The sequence below is a fragment of the Phyllostomus hastatus genome, unplaced genomic scaffold (assembly GCF_019186645.2).
Source record: "Phyllostomus hastatus isolate PE091 unplaced genomic scaffold, TTU_PhHast_1.1 phas_scaffold_501, whole genome shotgun sequence".
Lineage (NCBI taxonomy): Eukaryota > Metazoa > Chordata > Mammalia > Chiroptera > Phyllostomidae > Phyllostomus > Phyllostomus hastatus.
Genome location: NW_025334033.1, coordinates 22,800,136 through 22,822,831, shown reverse-complemented (window position 1 = coordinate 22,822,831; position 22,696 = coordinate 22,800,136). Strand labels below are relative to the sequence as shown.

At 38.0% G+C, this 22,696-nt stretch overlaps 1 protein-coding gene across 1 annotated transcript in view; it reads left to right on the top strand.

Moving 5' to 3' along the window:
• The window catches only part of ALDH1A2 (aldehyde dehydrogenase 1 family member A2), a 107,833-nt gene that overhangs the window by 44,565 nt on the left and 40,572 nt on the right, over positions 1 to 22,696 (top strand). Inside the window, exons 2-5 of the mRNA XM_045823396.1 lie at positions 5,393 to 5,497; positions 5,632 to 5,772; positions 8,432 to 8,561; positions 21,078 to 21,139. Of these exons, the coding sequence (XP_045679352.1) occupies positions 5,393 to 5,497; positions 5,632 to 5,772; positions 8,432 to 8,561; positions 21,078 to 21,139 (438 nt within the window). The remainder of the gene's footprint in view (positions 1 to 5,392; positions 5,498 to 5,631; positions 5,773 to 8,431; positions 8,562 to 21,077; positions 21,140 to 22,696) is intronic.

The window sequence follows — 22,696 nt, the reverse complement described above, 5'->3', positions numbered from 1 at the left end:
TGTACAAGAAAACTCTACTGCCCAAATATATTCCTCATTCTTTAGAGTGTTTCAGATTTTATTTTGGTGTGGGAGGTATTATGTTTCTAATTACATTAGGAAAGGTGTGAGACAATGATTCACATCCTCTTCCAGCAGACATTCCATTCCAGTTAACATTAACTAAGTGCCCACCACATTCATTATGTCTTTTAATACCAACAGCAACCTATAAAATGTCAATGGGCAGTTCTTCACAACCATAGAAAAAAGTTAGGTTTATAAGCTAATCCGTCTGTTCCTCTTAGAAACCTAGAGCAGGCCAAGGACTTTCTTTTATGGATTATTTGCTCTTTTGCTTGTGATTAGAGCACCACAGAATTATATAATGTTATATGTTGATATTTGCATATTTTATAAACGAAGAAACTGAACAAGCTAAAATAACTTAGCTAGAGAGTCAGACGGCTTTACTTTCAGAGAGCTCCAAAGTAGAAACGACTACATCTTCCTGATACTTATTCTGAAATTCAGTTAATGCAAAGCAGAATTTTCTAGTTTCTCATACAGTTATTAGCAAGTATTTGAATTGAAATAATTTGTAAATGTAAAAAGAATAATTTTGGCAGCATTGGGCCATATTTTAAAGCAGAGCTTGAATTATTTGTCATAAACTCACATTTAATAAAGAACTTTTATGAAAAGAAAGGTGTAATGTCTTCATTCTTCATTTAACAAATTTGTTTTCATTATTTGAGGTATGAAAGGTAGGCACCAGGGCAACTTTAAACCTTTCCCTTGTTTCCACTTTTTATTTTGAAATAATTTCACATTTAATTTTAAAAGTTTCAAAAATAGTGCAAAGAATTCCTATGTGCCATTCACCCTGTCTAATCCAAAGATCTTGTTCAGATCCCACCAATTGTCCCAATAATGTACTTTTTTTTCTGGTTCAGGAGCCAATCCACAGTTACATGATTCATTTATTTTTATGTATCATTAGTGGCCTTTACTTTGGAACAGTTTTTTTAGGCTCTCTTTGTCTTTCATGACATTGGCACTTTAAAAAAGTAAAAAATTAAGGCCACTTATTTTGTACAATGTGCCTTAATTTGGATTTGCTTGATAATTTACTCATGATTAAATTCAGGCTATGCCTTTAGGAAGAATAGCAGAGAAAGTTCTGTGTCCTTAGGAGATCATATAAGGAGCACATGATATCAATTTGTCCCATCACTGGTGACACTGACTTTGATCATCTGATTAAGGTGCTGCCTGCCAATTTTTTTCAATGTACAGTGACTGTTTTTCCCTTTGTAATTAATAAATATCTTGAGGGGAGATAGTTTTGAGACTACATAAACACCCGAATTTTCATTATACTTTTGAGTTTACCATCTGTTGATGATTTTTGCCTCAAGCAGTTGTAACGGTTGTGTTTGACAAATAGTGATGATCTAATTCCATCATTCCTTCACTGCTGTTAGTTGGAATTCTACTGTGAAGAAGAGCTTTTCCTTATTTATTTAGTTATTCTTAATTTATTTAGTTATTCATTAAAAATTTTTACATCAGTATGGATGCATTTTTCATTCTGTGAGTAATAGTTCATTAATATTATTACTTGTATCATTGTTTAAATGATCCCATTATTGGCTTTCGGGAGCCCCCTCATGTTGGCTCCTGTGTCCTCCTGATATGTCCCATCAATTTTTGAACATGTACCACACGTTCTGGCACCACAATAGCCCAGGATCATTTTGTGCTTCCCTGCTACAGCCGTGAAAGGAACTGTTTCTCCAAAGAGCCCTGGTCGGAGAAGAACACTTTAGACAGCATTCAGAACATTTGAAATGGCCCAGAGAAGCTGAAAACCTTCAAGTACTGTAGAAGTATCTGCTATCCTTTGTGCCAACAATGTTGTCAGTACAAGCTTTTTAGTTGTCATACTATATGACTGGGTCTACAAAAATAGTAACATGGTAAAAATATAAAATATTTTAATCTTTATCATACCAGGAAAAATAGTCATCACATTTACCACTTGGGCCCATGGACTCTTTATATTTTTAAAATTGTAAATTATTTTATGGAAAATTTATAGAAGTAAATAAACATATAGCAAAACCAACAAGACAGGAATTTAAACAGAGCAAACCACATCTTCTTATGTACTTTTCTGGTTTTAGAGATATATGTACCTCTAATAGGCAATGCCCTCGAATGCACCTATGTGTTCATCAGCTTTCTTGTATGAAATGGGAAATTTTTTTAAACTTAATGATACTTAGTATTCTTTGTTTTTTAAAAGATTTTATTTATTTATTTTTAGAGAGGGAAGGGAGGGGAAAAGAGAGAGAGAGAGAAACATCAATGTGTGGTTGCTGGGGGCTGTGGCCTGCAACCCAGGCATGTGCCCTGACTGGGAATCGAACCTGTGACACTTTGATTCGCAGCCCGCCCGCAATCCACTGAGCTATGCCAGCCGGGGCTGAAATGGGAAATATTAATCTCATAAATGCTGACTCTAGATTTTAAACACATTTCAATAGATTATTATTCCTTGTTTTCTTGCATGTGCATTATCACAGTGTGACAGTATTGAAAGGTTTGAAGGCTCATAATTTTATAGAAAAGAGGATGGCCATCTTTTAGTTTCATAATTACAAAAACATTATTAGTTTTAGTTTTATAACCGTAAATTAGACTGATCAGTCTAGTGAACTTTTTTACGTTTACATATCTGCCCTTTCAGTCACCTTTGTATATAAACCTACCTTCAGCATTTGTCCGTTTATGAATCATAGCAAGTAAATTGTTATCCACACATACCATGAAAGATAAATTATTGTCACATATCCTTTTTTCAAAACAAGATGCTCCAGATTCTTGTTACAAAATAATTCATGATTAAGTCCTTCCAGATGAATGACTGATTAGAATATCATATTTCCTTTTTGTGTTTATAAATATATTATTTACTCTTTGATTTTTTAATTTAGAAAATTTATTTATTTATCCTAAAGACTCATAGTCCAAGATTTTGTTCATTCAGTTAATCTAGTGTTTCTGGCTGTCTGCTTTCATCTTCTGACTCATCCAACAATTGTGAAATGTCTTTGATAATTTTATTCTCTTTCCCATTATGGACAGAAATGAAAAATTTTTAATTCTTAACTGTGTTTAGTGAAAGCTAAAAAGAATATGACTAAAATCTGTCTCCAGACTTTTTTATAAATGTCCTTTTGAAAGATGATGCATTACTTTGGACAATACAATAACAAAATCAAAGGTGATGAAATAGTCGTGATGTGTTTATTTATTCTTGTCTAGTAATTTTTTGCTTCCTTATTATTTTAGGATTTTTTTTAGCATAGTTGGAAATAATTGATGAGTGATGATTAAATAGTTTCTAGAATAATGGAATAGCAAAATATTTCAAGAGCTAGGAAAAGATCATTAAGATTCCATAATATATCTTAGATTTATAAAATGATCAATGAACCTAAATGATAATAGTAAGAAAATGAGTTTTATTCTATTAAAAATAAGTAATTTTTTTCTTTGATCTTTGGAAGACCTCTAAGAAACAATGTCATGAAATATCAATCCTTACAAATAGTCAGAACTGCTCAAAAAAGAAGCTTAAAAACTTAAATTGGATTGTGATGATATTTCAAAGATTAAGAAGTAATTAAGTAGTGGATAAAAGAAATAAGGAGTATTGGCAAGATCCTTTGTTCTGTAAACCTGGTAATATTCTAGATGCGAATCTACATATGATGAGTTGTGAACTGTTAGGAAATTTTAAATGGAGTGAAGAGAGAACTGGACCAGGAGTGCAAGGTTTAGACATTAACTAACTCGTTGTGTTTCTTTGAGCTGAGCAATCCTGAAAGGATTGGCAGAGTGGAAAGGGCAGTAGACTTTGAATCAGAGCCACTGTAAGAACCTGCTTCTTAGGACCCTTAGCTTCTTGGCCTGTCAGTTTTCCAACTTTTTTGTGGAGATGATAAGAGCCTGCTTTTGGGGCTGCTGCATTTACTGAACGACTAGAGACTGTGAGACCCTGCCTGGAAGTCTGGGACTCCAGTCCTCTCTCCACTCCTGTGGCTGGAAGTAGCTAAGTATTTACTGAATAAATGAATGTACTGTGTTATGCATCTTTATAAATTACATATTAAAATTATAAAATGTATGAAGTTAAAAGCTCATTGTGTTTGTGCTTAATACATTTGTATTAAGTGCTATACAGATTTAAGATCTTTTTTTCCCTTTATCTTAAAAAGCCTTCAGGAAAAGAAAACTTATTCAGTCAAATTCATTGTTATATCAAGTCCAGAAAAAAAGCAATGCTTTGAAGTAATCTGGAATTTAATATTTAAAATTGTAGCTGTATACCCATTTAGCCTCACTGGTGATTATTAAAATGGCAGGCGATAACAAATCAACCTGTCACTGTATTTGTTCTAAGTTGACTGGCTAGCCAACTGAGTCATAAGTTCAGAAATTTTCATTTTCATGCCATAAGTTTATAGAGTAAAATATCTCTGTGTATTCTTTGAGCTTGTATAATTTAAAATTATTAGTTTGAGTTTCTTAATTTCAATATGAATGTTAAAATTTCTTTGTCTATATTTTCCCTTCTCTTTTAACTCATGTCATACAAATCTTCTGAGAAATTGACCTAATTTCTTCAATCATTAGTCTCTATGTCATTTTATTAAAATCTTCATTTTTTTATGTAAGGCAACCAAGGCTCTTAAAAAAGCGTAGAGAGACCAGTTTGAAAGTTGTAGACCTTTTCCCTTTGCTAAGCCATGTAGCCTACCCAGTAAAGGGAATGAACTCTAACTGGGATTTAACTTGTAACTTGTTTAATTCACTAGTTTAGTCAGAGCCATTGCTCAGGTCAGGGTCTGACTGTAAGTTCAGCAACAAATGCTTATTCCAGCAACCTTCAAGTTCCCCTTGTGAAGACACTTAGGCCTCTGACAGAGAAACTGGGGTCTAAAGTCTGACCACTGTCGGTTTAATTTACCCCTTATAGGTATCGGCTAGAGCTTGGACAATCAATAAATATTTTTCTCAGCCTCAGTGTATGTTTTGTATGTTTATGAGGCTCTGTTCTTTCATTCTTATTTGGCTCTCTCACTGGCTGGTAGGTTCACTGTATTTGATCTTTGGATGACATTAAGGTAAAAAATATTATAAAGGAAATTCCTGAATTAGGGGTGAAGCTTGGCTGCATACTGTTTAAGGATCTCTTAGAACTCTTCAAATTCTGTACTTTAATTATATACCAACAGCATGTAGGATAAGTATGACTACAATGATACTTCCATAACAGTTTGCCTTTGACAGGCTTCCTATCACCTGTCTCACAGATCCTGTTCTCTGTCTGCTTCTTTAGATTTTTATTAACAATGAGTGGCAGAACTCCGAGAGTGGGCGAGTGTTCCCTGTCTGTAATCCAGCCACAGGAGAACAGGTGTGTGAAGTCCAAGAAGCAGACAAGGTATGTCCTTCTTAGAAAAAAATTCCTTATGAAATTGCTTTCCAGACTATGCCACTTTTTTTCATGAGAGCAGATGGTTCTTCCTTTATTTGGAGTGTTGTCTCTCTTCAGTTGTGCCTCTTTCTTTCTAACAGGCAGATATAGACAAAGCAGTGCAGGCAGCCCGCCTGGCCTTCTCGCTTGGTTCAGTGTGGAGAAGGATGGATGCTTCAGAAAGAGGACGCCTGCTGGATAAGCTCGCAGACTTGGTGGAACGAGACAGGGCAGTTCTTGCAGTAAGTAGACTAAGAAAACATTGTTTTTACCCCAAATTTCCCTTTCCACTGTAATTTAGATTATTCTGTCTTTCTGAAAATGTGATGTGAAGCAGACCTGGGGAACAAGCAAAGGAGTTCATAATATACATGAAAAATGAGAGACATTAGGCTTTTGTGGTCAGGTAGGGGAAATGGAGGACCAGCTGAGTGTTTCTTCTTACTGAATTTTGAAGAACAAAACCGTATCTTCCCATGACTAGTAAGGACCTTCCTGCCTTCTCCCCACCTTTAACAAACACAACAGTTAAGCTGCAGGAGATTCACCACGCTCTCTGCAGAAAACCAACACCAAACGATTTACTTTAGAATCAGAAAGGACCATTTTTACCTCCCTGGAACTAACTCCTCCTGATTGAGGAGAAACCTTCAGAAGCATAGGGCAGGATAAGCACTTATGGTGCATTTCCACTTTTACTTTTTTTAAAGTAAAAGTCATTTTGTTAGAGAATACAGACTTTCTGAAAGCTGGAACCTTTAGGGAATGTCTGTTCTGTACATGAGGGATCTCCACACAGATGACCCACGGTTGATCAATTAACATTTGGGCCATCTGTGTTCAGGCATTCAAACCATGAATACACCATCCCACTGTCTGCCTGGGAAAGCAGGTCCCTGCGGGGCTTGCTTTGGGAGAAGGAGGATTCAGTACCCTTCCTCAGGGTCACTTCCACCATGGCTCCTTCCTCCCACCCCCCCACCTCCAGGGGTCTGTCCAGAATATGGGAACAGAAATGAATCTTCTGTGGAGATGTTTTGAAACTCTAACTGTATGTAACATTTGTTTGTCTATAAAAACATTTTCTAATCCGGTACTTCAAGGAGGTGTTTATACATAATGTGAAAAAGGTGTTTCGTGGTGAAATGGCCCCTTCTGGGAAATTCATAAGACACCGAGCATATTAAAGACTGAGAAGCCCTACCCAATGTTTGTCAAACTTACTCAAGTAAGCCTCAACATTATTTTTTTTACTAACCTATCAATATCATGCAAAACTGAATTCTTTGGAATACCTTGGGGAATGCTAGTCTATATGCTTGTCTCTTCACTGGATTATGATTTCTTTGAGACTGAAAATTGTATTTTACTTTAAAAAAAACTCTAACACAGGGTCTGACATTTAAATGATCAGTGGGAGGTACACTGATGGCCTGTAAGAGCCAGTTTGATTGAGTTAAATATCTATAATGTTTACAACACCAGATTAACAATATTTACTAGATGATGATATATTAGTAGTTCATTTTTATAGTTATATTTTCACGTCATAAAATTCAAATGTCATTGTTTTTCTGACATGTGTCTCATTGTGATGGCACTCAAATGGCATTCCTACTTTTAAATGTACTTTAAACATGACCAAGTCATGACAGGAGAGAGTTTTAATAAGAAGTCTCTGTAATGTAGGGAGCTCCTGACTAGGAAACCGAAGCCAATACCATATTCAAGGCAGCACAGTTGGAAATAAACCTATGCTGGCAACTCTTGGGAATTTGGCTGGTGTCATTAGCTCACGGGGACCATTTAGGTGGCCCGGATTTTGTTCACCACACCACTTTGGTATTCTACTCTACTGTGTAGATGATCCCATGCTAGACATGGAGAATGTAGTGCGTATCTCATGAATATATAAATGTCCTAAAAAGTGCTGGGAAGTTATTTGATTCCCTTTAATAAAGGTGAGCCAAAATATAGTGATAAATATTGTAGCATGGTATTTTAAAATGAGCTTCATCTTGTACACATAGTAAGTGGATAAATTGTACTGTAAATTACAGAGTTTTCACACTAGTGTGTGTTCTAAAACGTCCTTGTAGAGAAGGACATGAGATTACAGTTTTTATTTCATTAAGTTCAATTTGTAACACCTTTAATATTTCTCAAGTCAAAATACTCTTCTCATTTCAATGTGTTCATTTGCAATGCTTTTTGTTACCAATTTAACCACTCTAGGAACATGTGATTAAAATAACATTTATAATATGAAACTGCTTAATGCCTCTATTTTTATTAAATGAACCAGATACTTCATTCTTAATAGATAATGGTTGTTAACATAAATATTTACAAAAAAACAGCCCTCAAGTTGTTAAAATATGAGCTTCCCTAGAGGAGATCTTGTGTATTTGGTGGCAATAAATAAACCCACTGTGAACCACGGATATTCCATTTCTCAGCAGGGGTCTTGGCAGCTGTTGAAAACGTTTTGCATTCACATCAGTTGCATAAAAGCCCATACCCCTGCTCTTCTTTATGGATTCAGATGCTGGTTTAGACTCTGAACAAGACCCCAGAAGCTCTGATCATTAATATAACCAGAGCTGGTTTGACAGACAGTTGTTTCTTCCTCGTCAGTTGAAGAAATCTTGTGTGTATGTATTTGGATAGTGACTGCTGGAAACACACGGGCACAACAACATGCATGTATATATCCATGTGATTTCAACTGGAAACTAGGTGAAGCTGGCAGCACGAAAATCTTTGTATTTGAGAAATCAGGGGTGGCCAAGTATGAGTCACCATTCATATTCATCTCTATTCTCTTGCCTTCTTTTATCTTCTGCTCCAGAAATTATCAAGCGTATCACTGGAAAGTTCTCTCTATTTCTTTTCCTACAGACCATGGAATCCCTCAACGGGGGCAAACCGTTCCTGCAAGCTTTTTATGTGGATTTGCAGGGGGTCATCAAAACCCTTCGCTATTACGCAGGCTGGGCTGATAAAATCCATGGGATGACCATTCCTGTAGGTATGTAAAATCTGAATATGTTGAAAAAAGAAACATGAGGCTCCACCAGAAACACACTTTCATCACCAAACACAAATAGCAGTCTCAGAGAATACAGATATGAGCACACTTAAGCAGTCTGAACCGAACAAAGAGCCTAACAAATTACACCACTCTGATAATGTCCCTGTTTCTTTATGTAGATGGTTCATATATAAGTGCAGAGTCAGGCCACTTACATTGATACATCAGTCAGCCCAAGGGATAGGTGTGTGTTTGTCAGCTGCTGAGTGCTTAGCACTGTGCTAGGTGAGGTTCTGCTGGTGTGGCGAGGCCTTGGGCCTGGGAAGTCAAGGGAAATTTTGAGAAGATTAAGATTTAGTTCTTTCCCTCCTGAAACATAAGATCTACTTGTTTGGAGGGAAATACATTTTCTCTTGGTGGTGAGATTATGGATGATGTATTTCTTTTGAAAAAGTATTTTTCTATATTGACCGTGAATTACTTTTACAATCTATAAAAACAACCACCAACCACCCTGACACGTTTTTGTAAGTTGCATGGCTTAGCCTATCAGTGCTGTATTCCTTTAAAGCAGAGGGAAAATAGCTAAACTAAGTTAGTTGGTGGAAACTTCTTGATCTGAGTGTGAATATTGGGGATAGCTAATACCATGTGGAGTACTTGCGCAGCACCCTAAAGGGAAGGCGCTGTTGTTAACGTCCTTACCGACAGAGGAGGACACTGAGGCCTGGACGAGTTAAACAGTCTTTCTAAGTAACCCAGCAAATAAGTTGTAGAGCCCAAATTTTAACGTTAGAGGTGGTGACTCTCTTCACTAGGAAGGTCCATTTTACATAATGGGAGGAAGAGACACCATGACAGGAATGAGACTGGCTAAATGAGCTCTGTAGATATTAGGAGCGGTGAGTAGATATGAGGAAGGAAAAAATGTTTACTGAGTGGCTCTTGGATGCTAAGTACTGTGCCAGATACTCTACCTGGGTTCTCCAGAAAACAGCCTGCTTTCCCTGTGCATACTAGGAAGCGTGAACAGTAATGCTGGGAACTTGGGAGTGCCCTGTAAGAGCCTTCATAGACTGAAGGGGACTGCTTTATAAAAAGGGGACAGTTGGCTGATAGCGCAGATGGCTTAGAGCAGTTCTCAACTTTATTGTGTATATGTACCACCTGCGATCTTCTTCAAGTGCTGTTTCTTTTTTTCAAAATAAAAAATTTTATTTTTAAAAAATTATTTTATTGTTCAAGTACGGTTGTCTGCATTTACCCCCCACCACTCCCCTCCCACTCCAGCCATCTCCACCTCCCTCTCCTGATTCCACCCTCCCTTGGTTTTGATTGACTAGGCCTGGGGTGGGGCCTGAGATTCTGATTTCCTAACCAGCTTCCAGGTGATACCTAGGCTGCAGGTCTCCCTGAGTAGCAAGAGGAAGGTCAAGACCAGCACCAAGCAGGTAACTGCTGTGATGCCTCATTCAGGCATGGAGCAAGAAGAGAAGATGTCACAGTGGGAGTAGAGAACGGACAGAGATGAGACTTCAAAGAACTATTTTAAAATTGCCTCCATGAGTGATGATGGACATGGCATGTTAAGTCTTTAGAAAATGAGCTTTGAATTACAGACACTCTTCCCGCTGTCTAGAGGTTTCACTTGTTTAGCAGACTAAGAAGGATGGAGATTGCCCTTAGGGAGGGTCAGAATCTTAGTTCAGTCCTGGCTCTAGGAATTTTATGGAACCACTGTTCTCCAGCAGCACTTGCAGGATTTGAGAACTGTCAAGGTAAGGCAGAGTCACAGTGTGGTTTGTGCAAACCTGTTGGAGGACCTAGGATTTAAAACCTTTGTCATGGACAGCACACATGTCAGCTTTTCTGGGTTGGCCTCCCCTACTTCAGTGCAGAAAGGTAAATGAACAAGATCAAAGGTCCTTTTTTGCTTTCACCCCAATTGCTGTTTTACTATGAAAACAGCAAATATGTATTTCAAGCATTTAAATATCTACTGAAATGTTTTACAGATATCTTAGGACTAAAGTGAAACAGAAGGCCCTATGCATAAATCTCCAGTTGGCCTAACAATGCCTTGGTTTTCATTTGCTTCCTTAGGGGAGAAGACCCTGATTAAATAACAGATTATTGAAGTCTCTGATAGTGGTTGAAGCTTTACTGTAACTTTCTCTGGCAATAGAAGTGGCTAGTCCATTGCTTCACTGTTTTCCTCTGTTGCTCTTTGGAGACCCTGAGGATTTTGATCTTGGAGTTAGAAATACAGGGCTTAGAAACAGCTTTTACAGTAGCCATTTCTAAGCCACCTTGACTCAAAAACTGGTGTTCAACCTGTGAAGGAAAAAAAGTGAGGAATTTTTTTAAATGCTAAGTAATTTTTCATTACCCCAGTTTTTCTTAAAGTACATTTAGAGGGATACCAGGAAGAGACTCTCTGTAGGGTCATATATCTGTAGGCTGAGCTCCTAGAGGCTGGGGATTTGGGATGTAAGAGCTATCTCTGTGACCTCAAGCAAATGGAAGCAAATGTGAACCTGGCTGCTTTCCTCTCTGTTCCAGTTTTACTTGGGCTTGCCTGAGGGCTCCTCAGAATTCAGCCCCTCACCTCTTTGGCTAGATTAGAGCTTAGTGAATGTAGTTGGACTAAACCAGGGGGATTCTCGGAGAAGATCAGGGAGAAGAGGGGTCATTATCATTCAGTTATTTATTCTTAACAATCCATTTGTGATTGTCACTTTTAACATAATAATTTAACATGAGCTTGGCTCTGTTTCTGCACTCTTGCTTATTTTCCAATGAAACCTGTAATATAAGAAAGCTGTTAGCCTTTAACCATGAAGTCTTTATTGTGTTATGTGTATTGTCCTATGAAACACCTTAATTTTTTGTTTGGAATTATAACACAAAGGAATTATGTACTCTGTATTTGTGACCACAGGATCTTTGTGATTTTGTGTGTCTCCCTGTGAGATAGGTTGGATTTTAAAAGATATTATACCCATTTTACAGGTAAGAAAGTGAGACAGCAAGGGTTTAGTGTCTTGTACAAGGTCACATGGCTAGTCAGGCCTGACATTCAAACCCAGGCCTCTTTCTGCCTAGCCACTATAGACCCTCTTTGGGAGGCCAATTCAGCAGGGCAGGAAGAGGTAGAGGCCAGTCACCCTGGTGAAGTCTTTAACTCTCTGCAGAGTTTTAGATTTATATATAGTTGATTCTCATTATTCATGGTAGTTCCATAAAATTGGTGCAGACACGGAATTAGTGAATACTAGACCATTGTTCCTAGGGGAAATACAGAGATGCAAAACACAGTTCCATTTGGTCACCGATAAAAAATAAAGCTGAAAGCTTTTTTTAAATTTAAAATATAAGAATGCTTTGTTACACTGAATCATACTCCATGGTTCATCCAACTTAGCATCTCTGACACCGAAAGATAAGAGCCAAAAAGAGCGGGAAGAATGGTGCTATTTGTTTCACTCCTTCCCATTTAGAGAGGCAGGCAAGCCACCATGTAATGGGAAGAGTCTTCCTTCACCTTCTCTACCAGGCATCAGCTTCAGCCTCTAGTCATTCACTTATGTCTTCGAACACATTAATCCATTCAACAGATTTTTTTTTGAGCACCTGCTATGTTTCACATCCTTTGTTAAGTGTTGGGGCTAAAAGGTGAGTAAGTGAAATGCTTATAGATTAGTAAGGATAACCAATGGTAGACAAGCAATTGCCATGTAGTGTAGCTTATTCAGATGTGGGGGCATGAAGTTCAGTGAGACTTCATAGAAGAGGCAATCCCATCCAGTATGATACCTGAAGGATAGATAAGTGAAGATGGAGATTGGGCCATCACAGGTGGTGACAGTACCTGCGCAGAGAATGGAGGCAGCAGAGTACAGTGTGGTAGTGGACCTGAAAGTATAACCAGATATATGCAGAAGACAGTGGGCCTCTGGGGCCAGGTAAACTATGCAACAAGTTTTATTCCATGGCAGTGGTGAGCCATGAATTATTTTGAATACTGTAGATGAGCGCCTTGACCAAAATTGCATTTTAGAAAGAACACTTTGATTACATGATGGATAATCAGTTGGAGAGAGCAAGTATCTGCTTCCCCCACCTCCCCCTGTAGGGTAGCCTCCGTCTAGAATATTTGGGAAGAGGAGAAAAGGGTTAGGGTGTGACCACTTTTGAGCCAACCACTGGGCAGCTGTTTCTCCTTCTGACTGGAGGGCTTTTCCCATTCCTCCCCATCACACCCCACTGCATCCCCACAGTTGGAGTCATCACAGCATCGGGCAGTGTCAGTCTGATTCACAAGGGCCTTGATGTTGTTCCCCTTACAGCACTGCCCACTATTTCCTGCCGTGGTACTCAGTGCAGCCCTTGTTTCTGACCATACACCCTACGCTCTGACCCTTCTACTATGGCATCTCCTAATTGTGATGATAAATAATAATCATTACCATGATTTATTGAACACTTTATTTGTGCTTATTATAGTATCTCTAAACTCATAGCAGCCCAGCAGGCCAAGTATTATTTCTCCCATTTTGATTATTTTCAACCTATATCAAAGTCCTCAGCCCCTCTCATGTCCACAAACTCCTAATGATGGAGGAAGGATCAAAGCTTGTTTGCAATTAATGGAGGGAGAAATGGAAACTAACTGATTTGCATATGCTTTTCCTCTGTAACTACCGGTGATTTGATTGATTTTGTGATATGTAAGCAGAGAAAATATAGTTCGTGCTTTAAGCTGAATTCCAACACGAAAATGGCTTCATGATACATTAGCTTGTACAAAAGGTAAAAAACTGCCTTGGTCATACATAAGTAATTATTTATCCACTTCCATCCCTTTTCAGTTTTACCTGCTAACTAAAGAATAGGTTAAAAATGCTCTGACATTAACTCAGATCCTAAGGCTTCGCCTTCAACAACTACATCTAGTTTAGTATTGTCAACGAAGAATGCATATAGTGAGATCTTATTGTTCACTCTTATTGCTCACTGAGAGTGAGGAACTATTTTCTCTGGCCACCTAAGAAGAACCCAGCCTAGTTAGTGGGACCTGAAGTGACAGGAAGTCAATGAAGTCTGTTTCATATGTAACCTTTTTGAGAAGTTCAAGGCTGAAAAAGACCTCAGGGATTCCTAAGGGCAATCCCCTCATTTTTCATACAAAGAAACTAAGGTCCAGAACAGTAGTGTAGGGGGGTGACCTCCCGGAAAACAGAAGTATCTTCTGGAGGGCGGGCCCCTCGTAGTACAGGCTTCCACTGCTAGGTGAGTGTTCTAGGAATCTATATGTATCAGTGTACTGGCAGAGAGAGGCTGCGTTCAACTTCAGTGAGTTTTTTTTAAAGACTCTCTTAATGCATTTGCCATTTCATGATGAGTGATTTACAAATGCACCTGCCCACACTGCGCTGAGTGTTCTGCAGTTTTTGACCAAAAACAGCATGACCCCTGTGCTCCACCCTCCCTATTCCCCCAATCTCACCTGGAGCTACTTTTTTATTTGTTTCCCTGGATGAGAAAAGTTTTCAAAGGGAAACATTTTGCCAATGTGGAAGAAGTGAAACAAAAAACAGCAGAAACTCTTTCGATCAAAACCTAAAGTTCAAAAACTGTTTTAAGCAGTGGGAAAAACATCTCAATAGGCGTATTGCATCAAATATAGAATACTTTGAAGGTGACTGAAGTTTAAACATGTAAGAATAAATACACAGTTTTTTATAAATAAATTCCGTTTTTTGCCACCCCCCCCCCCGTAATGTAAAGTCTGTGTTTGTGTAGGTGTTTATAGTTTATCATTATAAATGTACACTGTTCATCAAGGCCTGTTCAGGGTCACAATACATAGGAATCTGTCAGGGGGCGTAATGAAAAGTTCGGTGTAGCTGGTGTAATTGTTTAATCCTGGAGTAATCAGAAGGGTTTCTAGCTCCCCAAGAGGTAATTCTCTACACAGATTAGAGGTTGGAAGATGGCCTCCCATTCACTGAACTGTGCTCCAGATTTTCATGCTATCAAATAAACTCATTTTCAGTGTGCCCAGGTATATAAAATTAGCTGCAGTTCTTGAAATACTCTTAATATTGTAATTGAGAGCTAGTCCTTCAGGTCCATTTTGGATAAATTTCTCCTCAGTTTCTGGCACATTTGAGAGTTTTCTGATTTCATTGACTGTGCATATTGCCCAATTACACTGTGTTTAGTTTTTGTATAGACTGTGCCAGTGTCAGATATTATGAGAATAAAAATTCTGTTGAAAATCTTTTTCAAACAACTATAAAGTCTGCTTTAAAAAGTAATGTTTACCTGCAATGAATAACCTAAAAATTAAATTGTCCTAGTTGACTAAATAATTTCTGTCTCTTCTGTGTAATTTGACAACCCCCCATCAAAGAACACAGCATGGCAGCTCAACTGTATTTCACAAATACAGCAGAAGCTCATTCTATTCTGGGAAAAAGACTTTTCTTAATATAATTCTAGACATGGTTTGGTCTACAAATATTCAGTAAAATTTGATCCATAATTCAACCAAATTCATAGTATAAAAAAGTATTCGGTTGTAAGAAATTTATATTCCTCATGAGGTGCAAGCACTCAGGTATAAAAACACATCAGAGAAAGTGTTTCTGGGTGTGTCTTCAACTCCTGTAAGAGCAGTAGCTGTTACTCTGTAACTTTTTACTTTCTTGAGTGAAATGAGTAAAAGGTAGAGAGATAAAAACTCCTACACATATTATTTAGTATTTCTTTTTTGGTATCTCATTTTTTCTTTAGCTTTCTCCATCATGGTTATTTATGTTCTAACTTGTTGGCTCAAATTGTGGTATTCAGAACATTTTTTTTTTTGATGTCCTCATCAAATGCAGTCCTTTCATGCTGAGTCTGAGCTCTCTCTGCTTCATATTTGGTAAGAAGACCTAAGATCATCATAGCCCCAAATGGAATGTCTGTGTTTGGGTACAGATTTTTTTTTTCTACATCAAGCTCATGGGCTTAATAGCACAAAGCTCGAGAAATGGAGGGAACAAACTTTGAAGTCTCCTTGCCATATTTGGAGAGCATTGTTAACATAAAAGTTGGGAAAATGGGTTGTAATTTTTCTTCTAGCAGAGAAGAGTACTCATTATATATCATCTTAGGTATAGAAGAGAGAGAGAGAAGTTAACATTGTTGCCCTTTTGAGTCAACTCTCTCTAGATGAAGAGGGGAGAGGGGCTGTCTTGTGCTTCCCCAGTTGAGGGAAGGGGGTGTTGCTCTACAGTGTTCCCTTGATAAGTTACGATACTGGAGTTTGTGTGAGTTCTCTGTGTCCACATATCAGACCATCAAAGAGTCCTCATCATCTTTCACAAAAGGGTTGTCATTTACCCCATTTGCACTCCTCATTGACCTAATAGTGATTCTATAGTTTGTGATATCCACCTAAATCCAGCACCTTATTCAAAAAAGAGTCTTTAATATGTTTCTAAGGGTAATGAACCTGAAGTCTGATGACCCAGGTTCAAGTCCAAGAGTCACAATGTAATGAGTTGCATGACTCTGAACTTAATGTATGTGCCGTATTTTCTCCATTTATAAAATGTGATAACAGTTGCTCTGTTTTTTCTCAAAGAATTGTTTTGAGCATTAACTATTAAGAATGGTAAAATATTTTGTAAGGTTCTATAGAAATATATATGTAGTTCTTATTTTGCTATTTAATTTTTCATTTTTATTGTATTATTTTCCATTACCATTTAGCCCCCTTGTGCCCTTCTCCCCCCACAATCTTCACACTGTTGTCTGTGTCCATGAGTCCTGTTTCCTTTTGCTCGATCCTTCCATCCCCTAACCTCCCCACATCCATAGCTATCATTCCTGCTCTCTATGAGTCTGTCTGTATTTTGCTTGTTAGTTCATTAGATTCCACATATGACTGAAATCATATGGTATTTGTCTTTTTCTGACAGGCTTATTTCAGTTAGCATAATGTTCTCTAGCTTCATCCATGCTGTCGCAAAGGGTAAAATTTTTTCTTTTTTACAGTTGAGTGGTATTACATTGTGTGAATGTCCCATAGTTGTTTTATCCACTCATCTCATGATGGACACTTGGGCTGCTTCCATCTCTTGGTGATTGTAAATAATGCTGTAATGAACATAGGGGTGCTTATGTTCTTTCAAATTAGTGTTTTAGGTTTTTGCGGATATACAAGGTCTATCCAGAAAAAGCCCAGCCATTATTAACATAATGAGAACAGTTTGTGTGACATTGAGATAACTTGGCAGCCAAGGAGAGTGGACTGGAGTGTGTATGCGTGAACAATGACCACTTCACTGTACTAGTCAGTGGGGGTGGTAGATGCTGTTGCATGAGCACGTGTACTGTGTGGCCATGGCATTCAAAATGACTGAGTAGAGCAACAAATCTGCATCACATTTTGTGTTAAGCTTGAACATTCCTCTGTGGAAACTATTCAGATAATTCAGAAGGCCACAGCTATGGGCAACTGGTGATTGGCAGCTTTATCACAACAGTGGGCCCACTCGTGTATCACATCCCGTGCAGAGTTTTTTGGCAAAACATCATATCACCCAGGTGACTTAGCCCCTTTACAGCCTAGATTTGGTGTCCTATGACTTCTGGCTTTTCCCAAAACTAAAATCACCTTGAAAGGAAAGAGATTTCAGACCATTGATGAGATTCAGGAAAATACGATGGGGTGGCTGATGGTGACTGGGAGAACTGTGAGGTCCCAAGGTGCCTGCTTCGAAGGACACTGAAGTGTCATTGTCCTATGTACAAGGTTTCTGGTATCTTCTTCAGTGAATATCTCTATTTTTCATACTACATGGCTGGATACCTTCTGGACAGACCTCATATTCCCTGAAGTGGGTTCGCTGCATCAAAAAGCAGATTCATTTTTAAGTTTTTGAAGTATCTCCATACTGCTTTCCACAGTGGATGCCCCAATCTGCATTCCCACCAACAGTGTACAAAGGTTCCTCTTTCTCCACATCTTCACTAGTCTTGTTGATTTAATGATAGTAGCCATTCTGATAGGTGTGAGGTGATATCTCAATGTGGCTTTAATTTACATTTCCCTGATGATTAGTGATGTTGAGCATCTTTTCATATGTCTATTGGCTATCTGTATGTGGTTTTTGGGTAAGTGTCTATTCAGGTCCTTTGCCCATTTTCAAATTGGATTTTTTTTTTGGTGTTGAGTTTTGTAAGTTCTTTATAAATTTTGGATATTTTAAAAGTGTTAAAAACATTAATCAGGTTCTCCTACACTTCAAACCCCTTTCAGGCAAATTAGTAGGCAAAAAATAAATAAGTAGAAATGAAGTCAGCTACTATAAAGTGACTGGCAGTCATTGCGATACCTGTGGATTCTCCATTAGCCTCTTGGTTCCTTTGAACCTCACGACGCAGTGTGATCTGTGGATCAGAAGCACCAGCATCACCTGGGAGCTTGTAGAAATGTGAAGTGTCAGGGCTCATCCCAGACTTACTGATTCAGACTCTGCATTGTAGCAAGACTTCCGGGTGCTCTGTGTACACATTTAAATTTGAGAAACACACTAGAGCATACCACATGGCACTGGTGCCATGCAAGATGACTATATAATAAAGTGGTGAACATTTATTATTTTAATCATAGATTTGAAGAAATTAGGAGAAAATGTTGCTAACTCATGAAATCAGTTGTTTCATAGATTTTCTTTAAGGTGAGACTATCATATCACCATTTTCATATTTTTAAAAGATGAATTGATTTAAAAAATTAAGTAAGTAATAGAGTAAGTTATACTTGGATATAGCAGAAATTATGAAGATGGCCCTTAAGCGATTTGTCTATGGGTAACTTTAGTTTAGAAGTTTGCTGGGATTTGGAGTGGGGCCATAGTAGCTGTGAAGGACCTCTGAGGTGCCTTTAGCCCTGGACAAGGGTGCATACAGAAGACACAGCTCTTGTGTTTGCCAGGCACCCAAGATCAGACTGCAGTGTCCAGAATCTTCTTGTACTGACCAGATGAGAAAGATCAAATTCAAGGTCTAGGCCCTTTCTTTATCTTGCACTCAATACTCTGTTGGAAGGAATTGAAGCACCACAATACCCTGCACTTCTTTATTAACTACTTAGAGGAAATGTAGGGACAGTAGATTCTTCAGTTCCTTTCTCTGTGAACAGTTTACTCAGGAAAATTTTTATTCCCAGTAACTCAGTTTCTTTTGGGACATAGTTATGGAGTTGAATTTAGTTCCTTTTGAAGTCAGTTTTTTGAGATTTTGCCTACACATTTTTCTTCTATTGTTTATTCAAAACTTTCAAAATGATATATAAATAAGGCAACTAAATTCTTAAGCACTTCGCATGTAAAGGAGGGAAGTGCCTCATGATTCGCCATGCTGTGCTTGTGCAAGTGCCTTGTGAATTTTCTCAGCCACTCCAGCGTCCCACATGCACTGCTAGAATAAGCACTTGTGTCATTCTTCAGTTCATATTCCCATTTTTCTTAGCCTATTTGTACTCCAATTTGACATTTTACTCTGATTTTTAAAAAGATTTTATCTATTTTTAGAGAGAGGGGAAGGGAAGGAGAAAGAGGGAGAGAATTATCAATGTGTGGTTGTCTCTTGCACGTCCTCTTTTGGGGACCCGGCCCACAACCCAGGCATGTGCCCTGACTGGGAATTGAACTGGCCATCCTTTGGTTCACAGCCCACACTCAATCCACTGAGCCACACCAGCCAGGGCTTAGTCTGATTTTTATGGTCTGTGATTATCCACCTGAATCCATCATCTTAACCAAATTCTAGTTTAGTTGGGAAGGATTTCCTTGGAAATAAAACTCTTTAGCCTATTGGTTGGTGTTATTGCTTCTCATGGAAAACCTTCCCTGGAAGAAGAGCCTGACATCACATTTATGTCTACTGAAAAAAACAACCTGAAACATTAAAAGGTATTAATATTTTTAAAAGACAACCTTTATGGAGATTTATAACTTAAAGAAGGGTAATACCTGATGTTATTGTAAAAAATGGCATCTGTGAAAATTCTGGAGTTGTCTGCACACAAAACTAAGATATATAATGATAGTGTTTACAGCATTATTTATAATAGCCTAAACTAAAATCAATTTCTGTGTCCTTCAGGATAGTTTATAACTACTACCATTACTGAGCCAGTGGAATAACATTCAGCAGTTAAATATGTTAGATTTACATGAAAAAAGTGGGGAAAAAACAAAATATGGGAGACTGTGAATAATATGATGCCATTTGTATTAAAAGAGGGAGGGGGAATAAAAGGATGCTACATATACTTGTATGTGAAAAAAAGTTTTTTGAAACAATGCACCAGTAAGGTAGCTAGCTATTAATTCTGGAAAGAGGTTCAGGAGAAAGAGAGAAACCTTTAATTATTTTAAAGAGTATAATTTTGAATTTAAAACAATTTTGTTTGATAAATATTAGTGATTCAAGTGTGTCGAGAGGCAATCATTTCTCTTTCTCCAGTCCACACACTCTGCCCCCACCTGTAGCCTTACCTGTCCCTAAAAGTAATGCTCTTCATGAGCATTAGCTCAGCATCTTCACTTTCCCAGGGGGGAGGCTTTTGAGAGAGACAATAAATATCAGTGGCAGGGCCAAAAGGTTGGCAATTGGGGAAAAACAAAGACTTTGCCCAGGACCAGAAATGAAAGGCCCTGTGATAAAAATGAGCCATTCTTTCTTTGGTTATTTCAATCAGACATTTAAAATAATTCAGATAAACATAATGACATTCTCCTAAGGAATAGTTTGGTTTGGTTTTCCTGGATAATTATTTTAGTTGCTTTTTGTTCCTATAAGGAAAACAAGGTTATTAAATCATCCTCATTTCCATGGCTCATTTGAGGGTGGAGGCTTTGGGTTATTGTTGGAATGTGCTTTGAAGTGGACTTTTGCCTTCTTGAAATAGGCCAACATATGCCTGGTTCCTCCAGGAAGTGCATTTGACACCTAGACTGAGCTATGAATAGATCCACTTTTACTCCTCACCTTTTCCAGTTGCATAGAATTTTAACTTGACTCACTAGTATTTTACTTAATTTTTTAATACCTCAGAAAGTTATTTAAATTTTTGAGGTATGTCAGTTTTTAAATCAAATAACTGTTCTGCATGTAAGGATCATAACATTTAGTAATGGGTATTTTCCAGTTTCTAGCTCCCCCACATACACGCTCCCTCCCCAGGACGGCTTCCAGTGTCATCAAAAACCTGTCCTTCATTTTGCCTGAAGAGGTTAATACTCTGGGTGTCTGGGAGCCATATCTGGAGATACTTTATGCCAAGTAAGAGCTCTTCTACCAGCTTTTGTACATGGTTGAGTGGGATGTGTTTTCAACTTTATTTCTGTTTGTTTGGTTTTTTTTTTGCTGCCACCCAAGTTCTATCTCTGCATTTTTTTCTTCCAATCTGAATTCTCTGGTAGTGACCATGCTCATTTCTTTCAGATGGAGACTATTTTACCTTTACAAGACATGAACCCATTGGAGTGTGTGGACAGATCATCCCAGTGAGTGTATCTCCTTGGGTCTCATATTTATTTTCATTTGAGCCAGTTCTCTTAAAGATACATAAAACATGGATCTCAGCAATGTGTGTTTTCCATTACTGGGGGGAAAAAACTGAGCTCATGTTGTTGACATATCTTTAACAGCCTCCCTGCAAATGCTTATTTGAACAGGTTAATAGGGTTTCAGCTCCGTTACCAGGAGTTGAGTTCTCAAGTCATGGAATTCTCATGATTAAAATAAGCAAAGCCAAGCCCAATGTATTAATAACCTGCCCTTGGTTATGGATGTCCATTTGGCTTATGGAAAATTAATGCTTTGTTATATTTGCTTGTTTATTTTTTAAAACTGTGACTCACCATCTTTCCAGGCATATTGTTTTATATGGTCTTTTAATCTCATTCTTTCCCACTGTTTCTTTTCACAAGAATCTAGATAGAAGACTCTACAGAAGACACAGCAGTACCATTAACGTCATGGTCATAATTGAAACCATGCCGGGCTGTTGTGTGTCTTGTAAAGGGAAATAGATGTAGTGCTTAGTGTTTAGATTGGAACATTAAACATTGTCTTCTCTCTCTCTCTCTCTCTTCCCCCATACACAGCCTTGGCACTATACAAAACATCATCAAATCTTCCAAGAGTACCAGCTAATCATTCTGGCAGGGATTTTAGGGGAGGCTCAAACTAAATTCTTACACTGTAGACAAGAAGTTTTCTTTTTCTTTTTTTCAAAATATAGGAGAATGAGTTAAGGTAATCTTTGGCTTTGGTGGCCAAAGATTTTTGGGAGGTATTAATGTTCTTTTCAGGATCTACAGACTCTGGGTTACTGTGAAATTTATTAGAGAGTGAAAATGGAAAATGAGTGGTTTGGTTTAAGTTCTTCTGCCCCCACACCACCCAGAAAAACCCCACTTGGATCAGAGGAGGGGTGAGGTCTGTCACCTTAATTGCAGGAACTGAAACCTGCTCTTCTTGCCCTTCCCAGACTCGGGGAGCTGCAGCTTTCACTGACAGGATGAGAGCTGCTTGTCAACCAGCTCCAGCTCAGTTACCGCACTCCAAGATTTATATACTGTAGATGGAATTAAAACATCACTGTGGACTCCCAAGTTTATAAACAACTAAGGGGAAAAGAAATTGGGTGTTTGGTGAAGGCAAGACACTTGTATATTTTTGCAAGCTTGCCAGGGCCAGTGAGAATCTTTCAAGGATGGCAGCTGAGATGCTTCAGGCAGAAACACATTGTGGTCAGGGGCTGAAGCCAGGGGACCAAGATTTCTGTTTTCTTTCTTAATGAAATTATCAACGACACCTGATAGTCCTGAGGTTCATGCCTGTGAGTATGACAATACCAGCTTAATACCCTTTTAAAAATTAGTTTAAACCAGCTTTAGCCTCAAATCCAAATACATGTATTATTTTAGTGTCCATTAGCTTATTTTTGTAGTAAGAAGGAAGCAAACTAAAATTTCTGCATACTCAAAAAATAAGGATACACTTTATTTTATAATCATGTTTTTGTGATAATTCGTGTAGGTAAAGAAAAGGGATTA